The 25,420-nt window shown below is 37.2% G+C and overlaps 1 protein-coding gene across 6 annotated transcripts in view; it reads right to left on the bottom strand.

Moving 5' to 3' along the window:
• Window positions 1-423: 423 nt before the first annotated feature.
• RAD52 (RAD52 homolog, DNA repair protein) overlaps window positions 424-25,420 on the bottom strand; it is a 31,487-nt gene continuing 6,490 nt past the window's right edge. For 2 of the 6 annotated variants that reach the window (XM_023535120.1, XM_011367819.2), the window contains exons 2-12: window positions 19,718-19,822; window positions 18,530-18,631; window positions 17,829-17,922; window positions 17,579-17,646; window positions 15,923-16,041; window positions 14,913-14,988; window positions 3,753-3,949; window positions 3,437-3,579; window positions 2,270-2,350; window positions 1,670-1,885; window positions 424-1,223 (exon numbers count right to left, since the gene is read on the bottom strand). In XM_023535120.1, coding sequence (XP_023390888.1) covers window positions 1,162-1,223; window positions 1,670-1,885; window positions 2,270-2,350; window positions 3,437-3,579; window positions 3,753-3,949; window positions 14,913-14,988; window positions 15,923-16,041; window positions 17,579-17,646; window positions 17,829-17,922; window positions 18,530-18,631; window positions 19,718-19,804 — 1,245 coding nt within the window. In that variant the 5' untranslated portion in view covers window positions 19,805-19,822 and the 3' untranslated portion in view covers window positions 424-1,161. Of the gene's footprint in view, window positions 1,224-1,669; window positions 1,886-2,269; window positions 2,351-3,436; window positions 3,580-3,752; window positions 3,950-14,912; window positions 14,989-15,922; window positions 16,042-17,578; window positions 17,647-17,828; window positions 17,923-18,529; window positions 18,632-19,717; window positions 19,823-20,289; window positions 20,396-25,420 lie in introns of all 6 variants that reach the window. The other 4 variants (XM_023535119.1, XM_011367821.2, XM_023535121.1 and 1 more) reach the window with 4 other exon arrangements.

The raw sequence follows: 25,420 nt of genomic DNA, 5'->3' as shown, positions 1-25,420 counted from the left end.
TCATGATCGCATTACCTGTTTTGTGTGCATTCTATAACTGAATTCCTAGCTAACTCCGTTTTTTAGCAGCAACTCTAACCTGAACTAAGATTATGCTTTAGACAAGGAAAGTATTTATTCTGAAGAAAGTAAGGATATCAAAATCAAAAGGTGAATGTATGGCTAAATCTGTGCAATAGGTGAGATAGGTAAAAGGGAAGTCTGGGTAGCTGCCTCTTCCTCTTCTCAAGGAGTGGAGATGGTTGACTGCTTTCCTGTTCGAGTTCCTTGCCTCAGGTTCCCAGCTTCCTACAAATGGGACTGTGATCCAAAAAATAATAAAAGCCCCTTCAAGATTAGATAAAAGGCACAGCTTGAAATACCCCTGAAAAGTAAATTTGCAAACTCATTATTTGGGGGAAAGAATTATGAAACATCTAGACATGATGAAAAAACATTTTATGTTAAGGTAGCCTGTCTCACATGTGAAATGGGGAAACAGAAAATACAGCTTATATCTTCTATTGTGTTATAAAGGATTTATTTTTGCGCTCTTGAAATGCCTTTTCTTTGGCCTTAGATCATTGCTTCCTTGATTAAAAAAAATGCAGGATACTGACATCATAAACCTATAAACGAGAGACTGTCATAAATGAAGATTACAGCCTGGATTGATGCAGTAATAAAACAGCACTGTAGGTTTTGTTCTTAGCATGATGCACAGTACTCATGGGCAGCATTAAAACATGGTGTCCTAAAGCAAAAGAAGGCAGATTACAATAATTTAATGTAGATAGATAGTTGTTAAAAGTCAGTACTTGGTAATATGGCTTATTGCTTGAGGGCAGGTAGCCACTGGTGATTCCACTGGTGATTTCTATATTTATTAACATAATAGCTTAAGAATAAATAATAAAGAGCCTCAAGAGCCCAAAAAAAGGTATTTAATCTCCCCAAAGCCTCCTGATGCAGTATGTGACAATATTTTTTAAATGCTTGTTTTCCAACTATTTAGCTTTATCTGTAGTAGGTTCCAATAGTCAAATCTAGAAAAGTTCAGAATGAAGCAAGGTAAATCCTTGGAAATCAAGCTCATTCCCTAGGAATGATGAACAATTTCATGACCAAATGTTTTCTAAAGTCCCTCTGTGACTGAATCCAATGATGTGACCTGAGCTTCTGTTAAGATGGATCCAATTTCCTTTTCTTCGTGTCCTGGTTCTTCCTATAGGAATCACAGTTTCCTATGGAAGAAAAAGTCATTTAGATACAGTTGCCATAATTTTAAAATAAACTCAGAGCCAGTAATTTCTGAATTGTATGAGTTAATGATCCTACTTTAAACTGAAAGCCCAAGAATGAAAATTGTTAGGACAGATCTAATCTGTTACTTCGAGACCAGACTGTAACAATAATCATGATGGGCGGGCCTACTTTTCACAGGAAAAGCTCTTAATGCAGTCATGCTTAAGCTTCCTACTTTCAAGGACTAAAAAGGGTCATACCTCAAGTCAGGACCCCAAAGGACAAGTTCTGGTTCTCAAACCAGGTATCTCCTATTTTCTCACACTGCTAGTCCTCTGCATGATTCCATCCAACTTCTTAAAGTAGAATGTTGCCCCTCCTTTAAAATGCACAGACTTAAACCCAGGCTTGCTCTTCAATTTTTCTCCCTAAAACCCTTTGCTACCTGTTATGTGTTGGTCGATGTTGGAAGTTTGGGGGTGCCAAGGTCCAGATTTTGCTTGTGGATTCTGGTGGCAAAGGCTTTGTAGGGCCCTGTTCTGGGTCACCATTTGATTCTTCAGAACTGGTGTGGCAGCGGTCTGGTGTGGTTCTGGTCTAGACAAGGGCTTGACAACGCTGTCCCCTGCATCTGGAGCCATATCCCACATTTCAAGATTGTCTGCCAGGCCAGAGACCACAGGAAAATGCAGCATTAACAAACAAGTGTTCTCACATAAAACATTGGACAAATAGGTCATAAGAAATCCCGTGTCATGAGTGCCCTATGAGAGGTTTTGGAATTTCTCTTTCCCTCTCCCTAAAAGTACACTGAAGCTTCTCTTAGGTTAAGACAACAGAGGAGCTGAATATGTGCTCTCAGAACTGCCATCAATCCATTTTGGGTCTTCCTCTTTTAAAACGTCATGGGGCTCTAAAACAAATGAGGATTTTTATGCCTCTCTTAAAAATGCATCTGTGACTACCAAAAGTACACAGCACAGTAACAGAGCATTTCCTAGGTATTGACTAATTAATACTCAGCATTCCGTTTGCCCCTACCGACCTGCAAGGGAGTCTTTCTCAGTGAGTGGGTCTGAGCCACTTATGGGAGTGCTGTGCTTCAGAGGAGGTACTGGCAGCGCCGCTACAGTTTAGACACAGAAAGGACAAAATCAGAATCACATAAATTCAGTATTGGAGCAGCCTCGAGTGCCCAGGGTTACACTGGTTCATAGCACAGCCAGTGGTAGAATTTGAGATTCCTGAGTCCCAGTCCTATCTACAGATAAGACTCTTTTTTTTTTTTTAATCTCACTAAATTGAGAGGGTGGGGGAGTTTATTTCTCCTTTAGCAGCAAAAACGGAAAGGTTCTTAGAAGATATCTGTTCTACTTTTTACTTTTTAAAGCTATCACCCTTGTTCCAAGAAAATCTTAAGCAGAAATGCAATATGTAAAACTGATATAAACAATGACTGGTTGTCTGAACAGGGGTGGGGGAAGTCCTGGATCACACTCTTTTGCACCCCTCACCCCCAGGGAACTTCTGCAACAGTTTGGAAGCTAAAGATCCAGAATAATTCTTACTAAGAACATCTCCAGTATAGCAAGTTGTTTTGGTTTGGGGGGAAGGAGTTACATTAATTTCAGCCTGGCAGTGCTGAGGGGAATATTAATGAACTAAACATGAAGCAAATCCTCTGTGAATCTTCATAATCCTTAGGGAGAAGCTAGGCAAAAATTCAGTTGGTCTGGGATAAGCCCTCTCTGTTTCTACTCTCTGGGAAAGAGTCCAAAAGTAACCGGTATCTACTGTTCCCACTGAATCTGGACTCTGAAAAAAAATTAGTTCATAGATAAGTAATTGCCAAAAGCCCCCATTAACTTCAAATGCATTTCTGTCATATGTTCTATGACAGCTCAGAAAAGCTTTCTAATGCAGAGAGAGCCAAAGTAACTGAAGCAAAAAAAAAGTTCTGTACCCTGAAATTTCTAGTTCCAGATTTTGTCAAGGCCCGTTTCCTTTCCCCAGAAAAGATCAGTGTCTTTAGAAATGGGGAAAGGTATGGCAAGATATCTTAATTGTTTGGACTCCTCTATCCCGTGTGTAACCTGAAGTAAGTCCTACTGAGTTCTGGTTTGGACAAACGCACAGTACTGGTAGAGGATCGAGTTACTTCCTCCTTCAGAGTACACTTCCTGGGGCCTCTGCTCCCATCCTTCTCACACACCCAGATTTTTCTTTTCAACTGATGGAGCAGATAGTTGAACTTGCTGCTGTTTCTCCATTTGCTCCCGGAACTGCTGCTGCAACTGTTTTTGCCGGAGCTTCCGCTGATACGTGGCGTCACTCTCTGCAGCAGAGGTCAGGCTTCTGCATCAGAACAACAGCAAGGTGGGAGTGAATTCCTGAGTTAACTGAATGAATAATACAGAGTTCCTGAGGGAGCACACAGACCAACTTGCTGGCTCTGAAGGCAGAAATGGAGATAACTTAGACCACAAGAGGAGGCAGAAGAGGAAAGAGAGGGAACTTAGGCCCCATACCGGGAGCTGCTGTCCTTATCCCCCCGTATCACAATGTGGGGATCATCCGAGTGGCTCGGTCTGCAAGGGGAGGTCACCTCCTGTGGTTTGGGGGGTCCTGGAGCCATGCTGTGTCGGTAGCTGCTGTATCTCGCTTGTTCCACAGATGGTTCAAAATCTTGTCTCTTTGCTTTAGTTAAATCCACTTCAAGAGGCAACTAATGACAGAAAGGAAGGGGTAGGGGAATAACTTCCGCCAACTGCTCTTCTCTTTCCTTTCTTTTCCCTGTCTGAAAGATCTAGATTCCTAGAAAATGGCATTTGACAATCCTCTATCCAGCATTCCTTCTAGGTCCTGAGAAGCTGAGACACAAGATCCGACACTTCAAGCAGATTTTTAATTTTATGAGGAAGAGCAAAAAAATTTCCTTTTCTACTTTGTATCATTCGGTATTCATGAAATTTTGATAAAAAGGACTCTATATTTTAGCCTTGATTTAGGATAAATGGCCTGTAAAATCGAATATGAATCTTTCCTTGGCAGTTAGATCTATCTGGTGATGTCTACCTATTATCTTCTCCACCCTTTCTGCCAGGGCGTGTTCCCACCCACCCCCACCCCCCCACCCCCGCCCCAAATCCAACATTCATCACTAAAGAAGCCTTGGGCATACTGTGGCACAATTAAGTAGCCTTCAGATAAGAAGAAGAAGATTTGTAAAGCACTGGCCTGATTCAGTAATTTCCAAGATAAACGAATGTGTATATGCACCAAAAGACAAGTACAAGAATGCTCATAGCAACCCTATTCAAAATAACCAAAAACTACAGACAACTCGAATGTCTACTGAAGTCAGAATGGGAAAAGAATTGTTGGCTACTCATGAATTGAGATGTATACAGCAATGAAACTGCTATATGCTACATGAACGAAGCTCACAAACATGTTAAATGACAGGCAGACACCAAACAGTTAAACAGTTTGATTCCAAAAAAGTAGAGAACAGCCCAAACTAACCTATGTTGCTAAAAGTAATTTAACAACTATTTTTGGTAGTGATGAGAAGGGGAGAGGCTGGCAGTGACTGCAAGGGACATAAATGAGACCTGTGGTACTGGTAATTTTTTGCCATGATTCAGATTGCTGGTTATGTGGAGGTGTTTGGCTTTAGAATGCATCAAGTTCAACATTTATGATATGTGCACGAGTCTACATGTTCCTATGTACTTTTTAATACTTCAATTTTTGTAAGGCTCAAACTGTACAATTCCATTTATTTAAAGTTCAAAACAAGGAAAAAATAAGCTATGAAACTAGAAGTCAGAGAGAAGTTAGCACAGAAGTTACTTAATAAGAGTAAAAAAGAAATAGTAATATCAGCAAAATGGCAGATAAGGAAGCTCTGGGCACTCCTGCCCCTACAGAGACACTGAGTTAACAACAACATACAGTCCAGAATACCTGTGTGAGAACTCAAGTGACCAGCTGAGAAGGTATAGCGCTCAGGCCAGCATAAAACCAAGACAAGACTCCAGGTCCCAGACAAGAAAAACTAAAGGACTTCATCACCACCAAACCAGTATTATAAGAAATGTTAAAGGGACTTAAGGAAGAGGAAGAACAAGAACAAGAAAGATCAGATATATGAACAATAAAACAGCAATAATTATAAACCTGTCAATAATTACTTTAGTTCTTCCCATAAGCGGCCTGAGGTGACCTCTGAAAATGGTTCCCTATTTACTTGACCCAGAAGACCCCACAAAATCTTGCAAATCAAAACGTTCAAATCTTAGTTTTCACTTTAAGAACACTCATGAAACTGCCTGGGCCATCGAGGGTATGCATATCTGAAAAGCCACCAAGCATCGGAAGGGTGTCACTTTACAGAAGCAGTGTGTACCATTCCATTGTTACCATGGCGGAGTTGGTAGGTGTGTCCAGGCCCAACAGTGGGGCTGGACGCAGGCTCAGTGGCCCAAAAAGAGTGCTGAATTTTTGCTGCACATGCTTCAAAATGCAGAGAGTGATGCTGAACTTCAGGGTTTAGATGCAGACTCTATGGTCATCAAGCACACACAGGGAAACAAGGCTTCCAGGATGCAGTGCAGAACGTACAGAGCTCGTGGGCAGATGAACCCTACATGAGTGCCCACCGCCACACTGAGACGGTCCTCACTGAAACGGAGCAGAGTCTTCCTGAGCCAGAAGAGGAGCTTGCACAGAAGAAAAAGATGTCCCAGGAGAAACTGAAGAAAAAAACTTATGACCCCGTTACGAGTAAATTAAGCATCGAATGCTAATAAAAGTAAATAATAATACTAATAAATGTAAATGGATTAAATGCTCTAATCAAAACACATAGGGTGGCTGAATAGATAAAACCAGACCCATACATATGCTGCCTACAAGAGACCTACTTTAGATCGAAAGACTGAAAGTAAAAGAATGGAAAAAGATATTTCATACAAATGAAAGTGAGAAAAAAGCTGGGGTAGCAATGCTTACATTAGAGAAAACAGACTTTAAAACAAAGGCTATAACAAGAGACAAAGAAGAACATTTCACATATAATAGCCAAAATACGGAAGCAACTTAAGTGTCCATCGATACAAAAGTGGGTAAAGAAGATGTAGTACATATATATACTACAGAATGTTACTCAGCTATAAAGAAAGAATGAAATCTTACCATTTACAACAACATGGATGAACAGAGAGGGTATGATGCTAACTAAAATAAGTCAGACAGGGAAAGACAAATACCATATTATCTCACTTATATGTGGAATCTAAAAAAACAAGATAAATGAACAAACAAAACAAACTCATAGATACAGAGAACAAACTGATGGTTGCTGGATAGGAGCGGGGTTGGGGACCTGAAGGAAAAAGTTGAAGGGATTAAAAAGTACAAATTGGTAGGTACAAAATAGTCATGAAGATGTAAAGTACAGCATAGGGAATATAGTCAATAATATTGTAATAACTATGTATGATGTCAGACAGGTACTAGACGAATCAGGGGGATCACTTTGTAAATCATATAAATAACTAATCACTGTGTTGTACATCTGAAACATATAACACTGAGTGTCAACTGTAATTGAAAAAAAAAAAAAAAAGATTCCAGCAAAAGGGGTAAGAAAATTCATGGCATTCTGCATGCCCACCTGTGCCCCTGTACCGACTGGTATAGAGCAGTGCAACCAGGAGGAACCCTCCCACACTAGGGCTCTTCCCTCAGTGTGGAAGCAAAAGAGTAGACTGTGTGTCCAATGTCCTGGCTCATCTGGGGGCTGCCCATTGGTTTCTGTCTCACCTGACTCAGAACACTAATGCGACCACTAAAAACAGAGGGGAACACCACTAAAAACAGTTGTACATCAGAGCTGCAGTTATGCATTCAGATACCAGGAGGATAAAAAGATCACAAAAGATTTGAGAGGTCTTAGAACCTCTAGCTAGGCTGATTATTGAAGTTCATCCCCTGCACAAAGCCAGTAAGTACATAAAGACTTCATTGTTTTTCAAATACTCAAATCTCAACAAAAGCATATAAAGAAACAGGGAAACAAGGCCCAATCAAAGGAACAAATTAAAACTACAAAACCTGACCCTAAAGAAATGCAGATCTATGAGATGCCTGACGAAGAATTCATAATAACTGTCAAAGTTATTCAATGAGCTAAAATTAAACTAAACCAGGAAAATGATACATGAACAAATGAGAATATCAACAAAGAGAAACTATAAAAATGAAACAAATTTTGGAACTGAAAAATACCATAACAAAGTTGAAAATTTCACTTGACTTGCTCAGGCAAAATAAAGACTCAGGTCATTTGAAATCATCTCAGCAGAGAAGCTAAAAGAAAGAATGAATAAAAATGAACACAGCTTAAGGGACTGACAGGACACTCACACTGTGTATTAAAAGAGTCTCAGAAGGAGAATAGAAAGAGAAAGGGGCAGAAAGATTATTGGCTAAAGACTTCCAAAATCTGAGGAAAGAAAACACATTCAAATTCAAGCTCAAAAAACTACATATAAGATAAATTCAAAGAGACTTTATAAAACCAAGATAACTTATAATCAAACGGTTAAGAGTCGAAGACAATACACTAATAACAAACTAACAGAGAAATTAACGATCCCATTTACAACTGCATCAAAAATAAAATAAAATACCTAGGAATAAATTTAACGAAACATGTGAAGGACCTATATAATGAAAATTACAAGACCCTATTAAAAGAAATTGAAGAAGATACAAAGAAATGGAAAGATATTCCATGTTCTTGGATTGGAAGAATCAACATAGTTAAAAATGATCATATTACCTAAAGCATTATACAGATTTAATGCAATCCCCATCAAAATCCCATCAACATTTTTTAAAGAAATAGAACAAAAATCATCAGATTTGTATGGAAACACAAAATATCCCGAGTTGCCAAAGCCATCCTAAGAACAAAGAACGAGGCTGGAGGCATCACTCTGCCCGACTTCAAATTATACTACAAAGCGACAGTAATTAAAATGACATGGTATTGGCAGCAAAACTGACACACGGACCGGTGGAACAGAATCGAGAGTCCAGAAGTAAAGCCATATTTATATGGGCAAATAATTTTCGACAAAAAAGCCAAAAACATATAATGGAGAAAGAAAAGCCTCTTCAATGTATGCTGCTGGGAAAACTGGAAAGCCACCTGCAAAAGAATGAAACTAGACTGTCGTCTATCACCACACACCATAATTAACTCGAAATGGATTAAGGACCTGAATATACGACCTAAACAATAAAATGCATAGAAGAAAACACAGGAGCTAAACTCAAGGACCTTAGACTTGAAGAGGATTTTATGAATTTGACCTCAAAGGCAAAGGAAGTAAAAGCTAAAATAAATGAATGGGACTATATCAAACTAAAAAGCTTCTGCTCAGCAAAAGAAATCGTCAGCAAGATAAAGAGACAATCATCCGAATGGGAAAATATATTTGCAAGCAACACCTCCGATAAGGGCCTAATTTCCAAAATCTACAAAGAACTCATATGACTCTATAACAACAGAAAACAAACAATCCAATCAAAAATGGGCAGAGGACCTGAACAGACACTTCTCCCTAGAGGACATACAAATGGCCAACAAATATATGAAAAGATGCTCAACATCGCTAGCTTTTAGGGAAATGCAAATCAAAGCCACGATGAGATACCATCTCGCACCTGTTAGAATAGCTGTTATCACACAGGACAAGTAATAACAATGTTGGAGAGGATAAGGAGTAAAAAAGAACTCATACGCTGCTAGTGGAACTGCAAATTGGTACAGCCACTATGAAAAACAGTATGGAGGTTCTTCAAAAAACTAAGAATTGATCTACCACATGATCCAGCAATCTCTCTACTGGGTATTTACCCCCAAAGACTTGAAAACCCATATCCAAAAAGGTATTTGCACACTGGTGTTGATAGCAGCACTATTCACAGTGGCCAGGACATGGAAGCAACTGAAGTGTCCTACAATAGATGATTGGCTAAAAAAGCTGTGGTACATATATACAATGGAATACTACTCAACCATAAGAAGAGATGAAATACTGCTGTTTGTGACAACCTGGATGGACCTCGAGATAATCATGCTAAGTGAAATAAGCCAGACTGAAAAGTTCAAAATCACATAATATCACTTATATGTGAGATATAAACCTAAAAGCAACAAATGAACAGGACAAACAGATACTCAGGGACATGGACAATGGACTAGAGGTTACCAGAGGGTAGGGGGTGGGGTAGACAGGGTAAAGGGGGTCAAATACAGGGGGATTGGGGGAGGGTGAAGTGGGTAAAGGGGATCACATATATGGTAGCTGAAGGAAATTGGACTCTGGGTGGTAAACACACAATAGAATATATAGATGTCAAATTATAATGTACACCTGAAAATTATATAATTGTATTAACCAATGTTACCCCAATAAACTGAAAAAAAATAAATAAAATTTTTAAAAAAGTGCTAAAGGGAGTCCTTCAAATTCAAACAAAAGGATACTAGATGGCAGAATGAAACTATATGAAAATAAAAGTTCTCCAGTAAACACATAGACAAATATAGCAACCTGTATTATTTTAATTTTGGTGCATAAAATTTAAACACAATACCATTAAAACTATATCATGCATATAGAATTTAAACTTAAAAACCATTAAAAAATAAAAAATAAATAAAAACCATTAAAATTTTATTAACTATAAATCTATGTTAGTGGGTATACAATATATAAAGAAGCAATTTGTAAGTCAATAACATAAAGTGCGGTGGGGGGATGGAGTTGTAAAGAACTAGAGTTTTTGTATGCAATTGAAGTTATCAGCTTGAAAGAAAAGGCTATGATTTTAAGATGTTTTACATAATTGCAATGTTAACCACAAAGAAAATATCTGTGGAATATACACAAAAGGAAATGAGGTGGCAATCTAATCATGTCATGACCCAAAAATCCACAAAACACGAAGGAAGGAAAAGAAGAAAGAAGAAAAAGCTACAAGACATACAAAAAATAATTAACAAAATGGCAATAAGTCCTTCCCTATCAATAATACTTTAAATGTAAACGAATTAAACTCCCCAATCTAAAAAATGGCTGGATGGATTAAAAAAACAAGATACAACTATATGCTTTCTACGAGAGACTCACTTTGTATCTAAAGACACACACAGGCTAAAGGTAAAAGGATAGAAAAAGATATTCTATGTAAATAAAAACCAAAAGAGAGCAGGGTAGGGTATACTACTATCAGACAAAAGACACTTGAAATTAAAAACTGTTACAAGAGACAAAGAACATTATATAATGATAAATGAGTCAATTCACCAAGAAGATATAATAATTGTAAATATTTATGTACCAAATACCAGAGCTCCTAAATTTATAAAGAAAAATTTAACAGTGGAAAACAGAAATACATAGCAACACAATAATAGTAGGAGACTTCAATGTCCTACTTTCAATAATGGGCAGAACTACCAGACAGAAGATCGATAAGTAAATAGAGGATTTAAACACTATAAGAGCAAAAAAATGGACCTAACATATACAGAATACTCCATCCAACAACAGCAGAATATACATTCTTCTAAAGTACACACAGAACATTCTTTGGGATAGACCATATGTTAGGCTACAAAACAAGTCTTAACAAATTGAAGAAGACGGAAATCATACAAAGTATCTTTACCAATCACAATGAAATGAGACTAGAAACCAATAGCAGAAAAATGACAAATCTGCAAATAGGTGGGAATAAAACAGCACACTCTTAAACAAACAATGGATCAAAGAATAAGTCACAAGGGAAATTAGAAATATCTTGAGACAAATGAAAATGAAAACAAAACTTACCAGAACTTACGGTATGCAGCAAAAGCACTGCTAACAGGAGTTTATGGCTGACTCAAGCTAGCAGAAGAAAGGAAATAAAGCTTAGAGGAGAGATACAGGAAATAGAGGAGGAAAAAAAAAAAACAGAAAACAACAAAACAAAGAGTTATTTTGAAAAGATCAACAAAATTGACAAATCCTTAGGTGGATTAACTAAGAAAAGACTTTAATTATTTAATTAAAATCGGAAATGAAAGGACAACTGATGCTACAGAAGTAGAAAAAATTATGAGACTGCTATGAACAATTGTACACCAACAAATTAGATAACCTAGAAGAAACAGAGAAATTCCTAGAAATACAACCTACCAAGACTGAATCGTGAAGAGACTGGTAAATAGTAAAGATATTGAATCAGTAGTCAAAAACCTACCAACAACAAAAAAAGCCCAGGACTAGATGGCTTCACTAGAGAATTCTATCAAACATTAAAGATTTAACAACGATACTCCTCAGTCTTCCAAAAAACTCAAGAGGAAAGAACATATACAAGCTCATACTGTGAGGCCAGCATTACTCTGAAACCAAAGCCAGACAAAGATACTACAAGAAAAAAAAAGACTACAGTAGTTCTCCCCACCTCTGCCTTATCTGCAGTTTCGCTTTCCACAGTTTCAGCTACCCACAGTCAACTGTAGTCTAAAAATATTAAATGAAAAGTTCCAGAAATAAACAACTTATAAGTTGTTTAGTGTGAATAGTGTGACTGAATCTCACACTGTCCCACTGCATCCCATTTGAGACCTGAATTATCCCTTTGTCCAGCAAATCCGCACTATATATTCTACCCATCATTTAGTCACTTAGTAGCTGTCTCAGTTATCAGATTGACTGTTGTGGTATCATGGTAATTGTATTCAAATAACCCTGATTTTAGTTAATGCCCCAAATTGCAAGAGTTATGATACTGGCAATTTGAATATGCCAAAGAGAAGTCATAATGTGCTCCCTTTAAGTTAAAAGATGAAAGTTCTCAACTTGACTTAATAAGGCATTTTATCACCTCGCATCATCACAAGAAGGGTGAATACAGTACAATAAGATATTTTATAATTAGTTATTGTTAATCTCTTACTGTGCTGAATTTCTGAATTAAACTTTATCACAGGTATCTATGTATAGGAATCCAGATTGGAAAAGAAGTAAAATTATCTCTGATCACAGATATGATCTTCTTATATGCAGAAAACCCTAAAGACTCCACAAAAACAAACAAACAAAAAGAGTTGTAAGAACTAAAAAGTTCTACAAAGTTATAAGAAAGAAAATCAACATACAAAAATCAGTTATGCCTTATACACTAATAATGAACAATCTGAAAAGGAAACTAAGAAACAATGCTATTTACAATAGCATCAAAAAGAATAAACCTAACCAAGAAGGTGAAAGACTTGTATACTGAAAACCACAAAACATTGCTCAAAGAAATTAAAGACACAAATAAATGGAAAGACATCCACATTCATAAATTAAGAGACTTAATATTGTTAAGATGTCCATACTACCAAAGTGATATACAGATTCAACACTCCAATGGTATTTTTTGCATATATAAAAAAATTAATTCTAAAATTCATATGGAATCTCAAGGAACCTGAAATAGCAAAAATAATTTTGAAAAAGAGGAACAAAGTTGGACTCACACCACTTCATTTTAAAACATATTACAAAGCTACAATAATGGTATGGTATTGACACAAAGACAGACATATAAACAAATGGAATACAATAGGGAGCCCAGATATAAACCCTTGTATATTATGATAAAATAACCTTCAACAAATATGCCAAGACCATTCAATGGGGGAAGGAGAGTCTCTTTAAGAAATGATGCTGGGTAAAATGGAAATCCACATGTAAAAGAATGAAGTTAGACCTGTATCTTACATCACATACAAAAATGAATTCAAGACAGATTAAAGACCTAAACTTAAGAACCCAAACTCTAAAACTCATAAAAGAAAACATAGTGGGAAAACTTTAGGACATTAAATTTGGCAATGATTTCTTGTATATGACCCAAAAAAAAAAAAAGGCAACAAAAGCAAAAATATACAAATGGGACTATATCAAACATAAAAACTTAAAAGGCAACCTATGGAATAGAAAAAAAAAATTGCAATCATATCTCTGATAAGGGGTTAATATCCACAATATATAAAGAACTTCTACAACTCAACAACAAAAAATCAAATAGCCCAATTAAAAATGAGTAAGGGACTTAAATAGACATTTCTCCAAAGATGATATACAAATGGCCAACAAGCCTATGAAAAGATGTTCCACATTACTAATCAGAGAAATGCAAATCAAAAGTACAATATCACCTCACACCTATTAGGCAGGCTACTATCAAAATAAATAGAAAATAATGTGTTGGTGAGGATATGGAGAAATCAGAGCCCTTGTGCGTTATTGGTTGAACTGCAAAATGGTATTGCCATTATAGAAAATAGTATGGAAGTGCCTCAAAAAATAAAAAATATAACTACCATATGATCTAGCAACCCCACTTCTGGATATATATCCAAAACACTGAAAGCAGGATCTTGAAGAGGTACTTGCACACCCATGTTCATGACAGCACTATTCACAACAGCCAAGAGATAGAGGCAATCCAAAAATATGCTTCTATATACATACAACAGAATATTATTCAGCCTTAAAAAGAAAATTCTGACACATGCTAAAATATAGATGAATCTTGAGGTCGCTATACTAAATGAAATAAGCCGGTCACAAAAGGACAAAAACTATATGACTCCAGTTATATGAGGCATCTAAAGTAGTCAAATCATAGAAAAAGAAAATAGAATGGTTACCAGGGGCTAGAAGAAGGGAGGAAAGGGAAGTTGTTTTATGGGTGTAGAGTTGCAGTATTATAAGATAAATTTCTAAAGCTCTATTTCACTACTGAACTGTACACTTAAAAATGGTTAAAATGGTAAATTTTATGTCATGTGTTTTTTACCATAAAATATAAAAAACTGTGACTAATATCCCTTGTAAACATAGATGTAAAAATCCTTAACAAAATATTAGCAAACTGAATCAAACAATGTATAAAAAAGCATTTTATAAAAGGAAATAAATGGAATTTCAACAGACGCCACTTGACGCATGCCTCTATTAGGGGCTCCACAAGAAAAAGAACTCTCAACTATAAGAGAGGGAATGCTGCCTTGAGTGGCAATGCTGCAGGGACCTCAGAGAATGCCACAGAAGAAGCAGGCAACTGGAACACTCCAGGGCCCAAATAAGCCCAGGTCAAGTGTGACTCGAGGGCTGCTAAACTCCAGACCCCATTCTCCAAAGGCAAGTGCTCAGATCATGAGATAGGCATTGGCAAAAACAAGAGAGATCTAAACCTGAAGATGCCAGAGCTAAAGAAAAGCAAGAAAGTTGAAGAGGAAAGAAAGGTTTTGAATGTTTCTAAGAAATGACAGTGGTGCTGTAGAGGGCTATGTGCTCCTTTTGAGGTCTACTGACCATCCCAACCACAGTCCTCTCTGTATAAGAGACAAGTAACAATTTCTCTAGGCTTCAATTTCTTCATCTGTAAAATAAGGTGATTAGTTCCTCCTAGCTCTGATAGTCGAAGAAGTCTAAAATATGTAATCCAGACCATCTAAATAGCTCAGTTTTTACTTCTCTCATCCCTAAATACTCAACCCATGACACAAGGGAATTAGTCATATCTTTAATGCATTCATTCATCTATTTCTAACATACCTGTCGTGGAAGCTTACTTAGTGACCTCAGGTAGTCTTTGTCCAGAATACAATTTCCAAGCGCATTCCCAAAACTTCTAAGGGTAAGGCAAAACAAGAGAAACAGGGTTGAGAACTGTTACATGTAAATATCAAAGAACAGAGTTACAACTTTGTGCAAGTTGCTTGTCAACTGCCACAGAGGAAATGGACCCCAACTGCAGCAGAGGAAATGTGCAAGTTGCTTGTCAACTGCAGCAGAGGAAATGTATTCAAAACTGTTTAGTGAGCATCTGCCATGCATGCACTGTATTAGGTTGTGAGAATAGAAGAGTGAGCATAACAGTCTCAAATCACTATCCTCGTGGAGAGGCGATGAGTATAAAAAGATGAAAAAAATGTTCCAAAACCCCATTCACTTCCTCCTGACATGGAGTGCGAATTCCAGAGCAGAGATTTTTTTCCCAAGCACTGCTCCAACTCCCCACTAGGAGTGGATAACACATTCTTAGGGGCACAATCCTCCACGATTAAAGTTCTTTACATGGGACACATACACGCCCCCACAGGCTATGGTAGTGCAAATTTTTAGTGCATGTTTATACATGTATTTTTCTGGTGATTCAATTCCCTTCAATTCTCAAAGGTATTTATGACCCCAAGAAAGGTTAAAAACCCTGCTCTATGTTTTATATACGCAGTGAAGTATTTACGTGCATTAACGAGAATGAGGAAGCTATCTATGTACTCATGTGGAAGGTGTTCAAGAAATATTACTGAGTGGAGAGGCAAAGAAAAGAGAATATAGTATTCTACCACTTATTCCCCAAAATGGGAGACATAAGCACAAAGAAGCATTGGGAAAATACAAGAGAGTAGGAAAACAGGGCAGACAGGGACAAAGATGGAAGTGAGACTTATGTTATTTTGATTTTTGAATATGTGACTTTATTACCTATTCAAGAAAAACCAAAACTGCTTTGAAACAAGCACTGAAATGAAGCAGGTTAGACTCCAACCCTTTCTGCTTACCTCAGTGCTCGCTTCAGTCCATCTGTCACTGCCTCCTTCCTTGCCTTCTCCAAAGACAAGGCTTTTGACTTGAGACCCTCACTAACACCATAGCCCACATCTTCATGATATGAACCATCCTGGGGGTAGAAAAGGAGTTCAAATCTAATGTGAAAAGTTGCAGCTGTGTCTCTGGTTCCACAGCTCTTCTTTTCCTCAAGCAGCTGTATTCAAAGTGGGTACATATAACCCAGGGGTCTGCTAAAGGGCACATGGGCACAGGGAGTTTAAGAGAATCAATTCCTAGTATTATTTCCTACATCTGATCTGCCTGGAAATGTGCTTGTGGTCAAAGTGTCAAGACTATTCTCCTTTCCCACTTCCTCTTTTATGTAAAAAACGCACATATCCAATCCACCCCAAATCTCACGAAAGTGCATTGCCCAAAGGTATAAAAACCTCTGGGACACCAAACAAAAGGAAAATTTGAAATATTTTATTTAACAGACACTAATGATGGTACAGCAAATTCTTTTGAAGCCAGGTAGTATCCATTTCTTGGTTTTCACCAACAGTGAAGGTGGATCTGATCAAGCTGTTAGCTTATAGAGATCTGATCAAGCTGTTAGCTTTTATTTTTATTAAAAAATTATAATTTTTTATTATAATACTCTATGATTTTTGAAATATAACTCAGAAAGCATTCAGAGAAATGAATGACACTATAAAAAAACTCTAACCATTCTAGTTTATTTATGTGAATAAGGTTTTTAGTACTATTTATAAAATTAAAAAGTCTGAATAGAATTAATGCTGAATGATCTGTCTAGGAATAAGTAATATTAAACTATGGATATATAAACCAACTGAAAAAAAAACAGCTTCATCCATCTCATTAAGAAATGCATTTTCCATAAAATTTATTTTTATTAAACATAAAAATTTTAATTTAGCTATGTTGTCTCCCACATAAACACAATTGACTGATCAATTATGAATTAATGATACCCATAACACTAACTCAATCCAAAAGAAATTTTTTATTATTTAGAGCCTTAAGGTCACTGGAAATTTACCCAAAATTTTTAATTTTATACACACACACATATACACACACACACGGAGGCAGAGAAGTATGAGAAGGTTATTAATAAAAAATTTCAATGATAAATATACATTAGGATGAAAGCCAGTGGAGAAATAGAGTGTAAATATGAATGCAAGAAGAAACAATGTAAAATTTCTTATGATTAAATAATAGCTTTAAAAAAAATAGCTTGCTCATGTATTTTTTTTTATGGATGACAGTATTTAATCCTTTATGATATTTAGAATCATTTGGTACGTTTAAAAAGATATAACACATTTATTTCAGAACATTAAATTTTATAATATGCCTAAAAACAAACTCTTGTGACTATTTATATTTATGGTGAAAAGTTTTAAATGTCAACTTAAAAATGTGCAGAGAACAGAATTTTTCAAAATTCTTTTAGCAGGCATATGAGTAAGAATGTTTGAATACCACCATCCTAAGGAACACTGTCTAAGACACCGCTCTGGGCCTAGCTCTCCAGCTTGGCTGTGCGCGACAGTCCAGAGACTTCCCTACCTGATCATTCTCTTTCACCAGCCTCCTGATCCTTGGAGGCATCAAGTCTATTCCATCACCCTCACCTTCAATTGGACTCTCACAAATGCACAGACTCCCACGTAGAACTTGCCGTTGTTAAGGTCAACAAAATCTAGGAGTGGGAAAGAAAATCAATAGAAGGAGACACTGATCCCTATGCCTTACCCATTTTCTTCTTGCTGGCAACCAAATATATCTACCCTACATCCTCACCCAGAAAATATTCAAATCAGAAATTAGACAATGCCAAGTAAGGTAAATGAAGAAGTCACCATGGCCAGGAAACATACTCACCCACATTCTGCTGTGTGATAGAGTGTGCCCAGCCATTGTAACCAAACATCTCATTGGCCAGATTAATTACCCTGTGACCCTCAATGTAACACACCTGGGAGAAAATTAAAGGAAAAAAAGCTTGTTAAAATTTCCTGCCATACTTACACGTAGATCAAAAATTTACTTAATTTATTCCTTACCAGTTTTTCTCTTTTTTTTTTTTTAGCAAAACTGCCCTTAAATATTCCAGGGAAATTCTCAGTGAACTTATTTCAAAGATTTTTCCTCAAGAATCCAGTTAGAACGAATGTTCTGCCTAAGGGGATTAGACTCAATGTGGAAAGACAGACACTCACCTAGCAGTTCCCAAAACTCAGTTTTCAAAAAAAGTACACATCTAAGGTTGACATATATTATAGAAGACTAAAAACAGACACTAAAGTTAAAATTAGAAGCAAATGGCAAGAGACATATTTTTTAAAGATTGTGTAAAAATCTTATGATGGCAGGTATATAAATCTCAAGACAACCAACGCTTGGGTCACTTCAGATGACAATGAAGGCTGGAATCCATCTGCTCCCAAAGACACTAGGAAACAACCAGTAACAGTGAACAAGAGACCTTCTGAATCCATGAGGAAACAGAAAGGTAGCTGGCAATATCATCTGAGAAGTCAGCCACATGGGCACCCACTGTTCAGGTATATAGACTCTCCTACCTTCTGGCCTCCTCCAGCCATGCGGCTACTTATGTATTCAGGACCCAGTCTCTGCCTCAAAGCATTCTGGATGGCCTGGTACTCTTCTGCAGCGTATTGGTACTACAATCCAGAAAGAGAAAATTTAATTGATATTTCCACCATTCTTTGTATCAGCAAGTCTCCAACTTTTTGGTCTCCATACCCTTTTTCACTCTTAAAAAGGTATTGAGGATCTAAGAGGTTTTGTTTCTATGGGTTATATCTACCAATATTAGGTATTAAAACTGAGAAACTTTTAAGGCACATATTCCACTAGCCATCAGAGCAATGATATCACCACGTGCTATGCAGTCTCCACAAAACTCCACCATTCACTTGTGAGAGAATGACAGTGAAAAAAGCAAGTAGTATTTTAGTAGTATTATAAAAATTTGGACCTCATGGACTCTGAAAAGTTCTCGTAAATTCCCAGAGGTCACTGGACCACATTTTGGGAACCACTGCCTTAGATGTTACTACCAACCTTACAAAACTTTCTCAAGCCAGAACGAGGAAACTAAAACTTCCCACCTCCGAGTCTGCCTATGACATTTACACACTCAAGGGAGTAGGGGAGAGAAAACATGACAGGAGTCTTCCGCCAAACTTGCGTACCTCCTTTCCAACTGAACAATTTCCCATCCTACACAGTAAATATACTACTACATGTTTGGATTTTTGTCCTCTTAGTAGTTTTCCTCTTACCCCAATTAAATGAAATAGTCACAAACAGATCTCTGGTAAAGACAAAGACAGAATTTAGGTGGACAAAGCAAGAATCCCTTTTATATGCACAAAGAATACAACACCAGAAACTTTGGATGCCTCCGAAAAAGAGAACTGGGTGTAAAGCGGGCAGGAGTAACAGGGAAATAGTGAGACTGTTCACATGTAGTTTTTGTTTCTTTTTGAATGCTATGTCATATTAACATGCAATCTACCCAAAAAATAAATAATATGTAAAGCTAAATGTAATCCCTAGTACTATGTCTTTTGATGCTAAAGTTCCAAAATGCCCTTCAAAGACTCCCAAATAAGGCATCTAAAAAAAATCAATAACAATAAATAACTTATACATGTGTATATAATGATGCTCTACAAACTGCTTCCTCATACCTTTTTCACTTAACCTCATTCTTTTCAGGTGTGAAAAACCCACACAGTTACCTGTCCAAAGCATAATACAGAGTTGCCACCAGCAGAAGGAGGATGGCTGTCACGGCCTCCAAAAAATGCTTCCTCAGTCCCAGACATGTTGATTCTGGTTGACCTCTATATAAACAGAAGATTAAAGAAAAATTCTCAAAGAATGCTAAAGTCAAAATGCCAGAGCCTATACTAAAAATCAGATAGAGCATCCATATGCAATATCCTACAAGTCACTTTATTTATATACTTCTAAACACTGCCCCAATCAAGGACTGAGCTCCTCGGTGCTTAGTCTCATAGCCCCTGAAAATCTTTTAGGGGCTGCTTCCACTTTTCTGCTATTACAGGTGATTTTCACAATGAGAATATTTATAAATGAAAAAGTCAAAATTACAAAAAATTTTAAGGAGAGCAAACATTCAACTTATTACCTACTATATGTGTAACATGACCCTGGCCTCTGTGGGGTCAACAAAGAAATGTAAGCCACAGTAACTGAACATTTGCCAGAATCTAACAAGCTAGCTGGTAGGAGAAGACTAATATACATGAAACAATAAAAGAGCAAAAGAAAGCAATACAGAAGATACCTAACATGCAGGAATAACAGAGCATTAGCCCAGTTTGGTCCCTTGTACCATCAGCATCACCGGGAACTTGTTAGAAATGCAAATTCTGGGTCCCATCGCGGACCTACTGAATCAGGAAATAGAGGTGAGGCCCAGGAATTAATGCCCACCAGATGTTTTTGATGCAAGCTCAAGTTTGAGAGCCAGTGCCTTAGACTGGCAGTTCCCATCCTTTTTGGCACCAGGGACTGTGCTCCTATGAGAATCCAATGCCTGAGGTGGAGCTAATGATCTGAGGTGGAGCGTGGCAGTGATGCTAGTGCTGTGGAGTGGCTGCAAATACAAATGAAGCTGCGCTTGCTCGCCCACTGCTCATCTCCTGCTGTACAGCCTGGTTCCTAACAGGCCATGGACCAGTAGTGGTCCACGGCACAAGGGTTGGGAACCTCTGCATTAGACTGAGACTATGCAAATTTATAGTCTATAAGAAAATACAATTACCCTCCGAACAAGCACTTGCAACTAGCTGACCCCAGTACCTGACTACTCCTACACCTGTCTCAAATCAAATTTAAGCTTACATATATAAATCTCAGATTATTGCTAATAGAACTACAAATCTATGAATGTCAAGAAGTATGATTCTCCGCATAGTATTACAATATAATGTTTAAGAGCTCAAGTTCTAAATATCAGTGTCTGGCTCTATCACCCACTAGGTGCTCGATCAAGGGGAAAATCACATAATCTCTCTAAATAATGTTTTCTCATGTAGAAAATACAGATAATAATAGAACCTACATTTCCCAGGAGTTCTATAAAGATTCATTTAATCTTTATTTACTGCATAAATCTGCATTAGAATAGTGCCTGGCACATATGAGTACTAAATAAATGTTAATTATTACTAAGTTTATGTTAATTTTCTTATGTACATTATGATGAAAATGCAGAAAATTAAATGATCATAAAATATTACATTTCAGCTAAGAATGACAAATTTATAATAGAACACTAAAAAGTAGGATAGTGGCCTAACCTATGTTAGTTGATAATTAGGATCTAAAGTTGATAAATCATGAAATAACAGAATGAGGATATTTAGAATGTAACCGTAAATGCCAGAAAAGATAGTTAAAAGAATGACATGTCTGTCTCTGAGGATTGGTACTGGGATGAAGAGTGCAGCAGGAATTTCTTTTTCCAAAATAAAGCTTTTGGCGCTATTTCATTTCCAAATATGTGTATTTTAATAAAAATAAAAAATGTAAATATCTATTCTATAAAGCAGGAGTCAGCAAACTTTTTCTGTAAAGGTCCAAAGAGTAAATATGTTAAGTATTACAGACTATATGGTTTCTGTCACAACTACTCAACTTTGGGACTTTAGCATGAAGAGGCCATAAGCAATATGTAACGAATGGGCATGGTTGTGTTCCAATAAAACTTTATTACAAAAAGAGGTGGCAGATTTGGCCCACAGGCCATAGTGTGCCAACCCCTGCTATAAAGCACGCTTTGAAGTTTATAGTTAAATGCGGTTCAACATCCAGCCCCATCAGGTAAGTTACTTAAATTGAGCAATTAAACTGTTACTCAATTTCCTCATTTGTAAAAGAGAATAAGATCAATCTCATAAATTTTATCATATTAAAATGATGTTATAATAGCAGCATCCAGCTAGACTCCTCATTGGATACTAAAAGTTGTTGAGAACCAGGATATTCGCAAAGACTCAAATGAGTACTTGTCTGATTATTTGTTAAAAACAAAGGGATATACATTGTGAATGTACTTAATGCCACTGAATTGCATGCTTAAAAATGGTTAAATTTTATGTTACGTATATTTTATCACTATAAAAAAAAGGAAGGATAGCTTAACACAGTAAAGGTTTATGTCTCATTCATGCAAGATCTAATGTGGTCTGGTGGCCTTGTCCATCTTGTAGCTGTGCCATCTACACATGTAACTCTAAGGTCATCTTGGCAGCAGTAGAGAGAACTGAGAGTCACAGCTGCCTTAGCCCAGAAGTGATGTGTATCACTTCTGGTCAAGTTCACTGGACAGAACTTGTCCCACGGTCCCAACTTAATTGCAATGGAGACTGGAAAATGTAAGAAACCATTTGAATATCTGGTGAGTACTCTCTGCCACATCCATTTTCCCCCACTCCAATGTGAGCTCCTAGCAGGTGGAAGATTCCTCCTGATTCATCTTGGCACTCCCAGTGACTAGCACAGTACCTTTCAGAAAGGGTCAGGAATGAAGTGTTTGGTTAGTAATTAAATGAATAAATAGGTAGGTGAATGAATACATAATACATATATAGAGAGACAACATATATTTTTTAATTCTTTAGAAACTAATTTTATAAGGCAAGAGTTACACCTCTCACATTTAAAAAGCAACTTGTTGCTACTTTTCTAAACGTCTTAAAAGATTCTATCTTTTAATAAGACAATCCTTGTCTCTGCCCATAAAACATGGAATAATTTTTTTGCCAGTTTCTACTTGGAAAAAAAATGCTCACTGCTTTGCCTTCTTTTCTAAAACTGTTCATAACTATTTTTCTATCATATAATTAAAATGTCTTTATTGTAGAAAGCTTTAACATGTCAAAAAATAAGGGCTAAAGTAAAATTTAGCTGGATCCTCATCAGCAAGAGATAACTTTTTTTTAATGTGATTGTGTTTGTGTATATGTGTTTTATGTGTATGTATGTGCATATTTGTTTTTTAAAAAAGTGGAATCCAAATGTATCAGGCATATTTTATGCAGCACCTCAAGTCTTCTTGGCCTTGCCTGTCTCTGAGGTCCCTGACCATTCTGGCTGTCATTAGGCAGAACAAATATGCATAAGTTCTAACCATCTGCACACCGGCACAACTCCATGGTCCCTTACTTCCTGCTCATGCTGGATGCCTCTCACCCCCCACCCTTGGCCTCCCTCTTGGACTCTGAGGTGTCAGGACCTCTGGGACCCACCTGATGCCCACACATGTACAACCTGGAAGTTTTAGGGAATAAATGTACCAAGGGTCAAAGCTTTTACCAATGAGATAGAGAAGCTGTAGGGTAAATCTCCTTCTTTCCTTAGGATAGATTCTCCTGGGAGACAGCTTTAGGAAACCACACAATTGGTTGTACTTGTTACCAAGAGGTAGCCAAGCTGGCTCCTCTGAAATGACTCCTCTCCTCAATCTTCCTTTCCCTCACTTCTGCTTCCTAAAATTGTACTTCCTGAAAAAATAATAGCAAGCATTTGCCTCAAGCTCCAGGTTCTGGAGTACCCAAGTATAGCAGACACTATGAACGCTCTGCCAATTATTCCTTCAGCTGTTAACACAATAGTACACCCTGGCCTAACTTCCAAATGCCTACACCTACATCTCTTTACCTGAAGGCTTCCTTTGGCAGCCAGGGCCCCTTTTGCACCTGTTCATGGTAAGCTGGAAGCACCAGAGAATCGATGTCCCTGGGAGAAGCTGTCAAACAGTGACTGACAGGGATTGGTATATAAAGACCCTAGATTTCTTACCCATTCTGTGAGATAATGCTGAGCCATGAGTCTGCAGTGGCTTGAGTTCCCCAGTGAATTCTAGCTGCCCAGCCGCGGTAAATGGCTGGATAACACCCCTTTGTTGAATGCCTTTTCTTTCCCATCTCACTATCGCTCTCCTCTACCAGTATGTCCTGGAGTCATCTCTCAAATAAACTACTTGCACTTGGAGAAAAACTGTGGGGTGGGAGGGGGGCAAAAGATATCCTTAAAATGGAGAAATCTGGCAGATAACCCCTTAATCAAGTAATCAAACATGTCACCAATAATAGTCATACCATGTGCTTCCTGATGGATGTACCAAGAAGGTCGTAACATTACTTAGGTAGCATTTCTACCAGTCTAATCATGACTCTAATCATGAGGAAATGATCAGACAAGTTCAAATCTACAAGGCCTAGACCCTTCAAAAATGTCAATGTCTCAAAAAACAAAACAAAGTAAAACAAAAAGGCTAGTGAACTCTTCTAAAGAAAATTAAAGAGACATGACAACTAAAATGCACTGTGTGGTCCTTGATAGGACTTTAGATCAGGGAAAAAAAGCTATAAAGGATATTATTGGGACAATGGGGAAATCTGATGGTGGCATATTAGATGGTGGTATTTTATCACTGTTAAACATATTGAATGTGATAATTATATCATAGTTACATAGGAAAATGATCTTTATGTTAGGAGACGTGATAAAGTATTAGAGTAAATTGGCATGTTTTCTGCAATTTACTCTCAAATGGTTCAACTAATAAAGTATAAGTGCATGTGTGCACATGCAAAGAAAGGGAAAGGAAAAAATAAAATAAAGTAACAAATTATGAATCTAGGTGAAAGGTATACAGGTGTTCATTGTATAACTTTCCTAAAGGCTTCAAATTTTTCTAAATAAAATGTTAAGGAAGACTTCCTAATAGCAGGGTTATGGCAGCTACATAAATCCAAATGTCCTAATACATCCTACAAAAACCAACAAGAACAAATGAAACCACAAATAACCCATATCTCCTAACATAATTAGAAGATTGAAAATACTACAAGCTTCAAGTTGTCTAGAATCTGAAAAAGTAAACATCAATTTCTGGTGGAGATATTTCTCAAACACTCATCCCGGCTCTTTAAGGAGAGCAAGATAGGACCCAGACAGGAAGTGAAATGCATATGAGAGAAGAGGAGGGTGAACAGCTTAAGTGGAACTAAAATCACTCCAGGAAAAAGAAAACCCACACTAAGTACAAAGATAGTGAGAAAGAGCTCTAGTATACCAGAGCAGTCTAGGAAAAAGAAGAGATGAGTGTATGCAGAACTCAACGTTTCTGGGGAGAAGACATTGAAAAGGAATGAGATGTCCTTTGAAACTGTTCTGAGAAGGGTAAAAGAGGGGAAATTTAGGATCCTGTAATACAAGAGAAAATTTAAAAGTCAAAGGACAGACAACCATTTCCCCCAAAGAAGCCTTCTAATAAAGAAGCCATACTCACTATACTTACAAAGGAATAGGAACTACTCTTGAATCAGGAATCTCATAAATCAACTGTTCACAAAATGCAAAGTGACAGATAATAAAGAGTCAATGAACTCAAAGATAGTTCAACA

Source organism: Pteropus vampyrus, unplaced genomic scaffold (assembly GCF_000151845.1).
Source record: "Pteropus vampyrus isolate Shadow unplaced genomic scaffold, Pvam_2.0 Scaffold137, whole genome shotgun sequence".
NCBI classification, from domain to species: Eukaryota; Metazoa; Chordata; class Mammalia; order Chiroptera; family Pteropodidae; genus Pteropus; species Pteropus vampyrus.
Note: the sequence above shows the minus strand (reverse complement) of the source record. Positions and strands in the feature narration are given on the sequence as shown.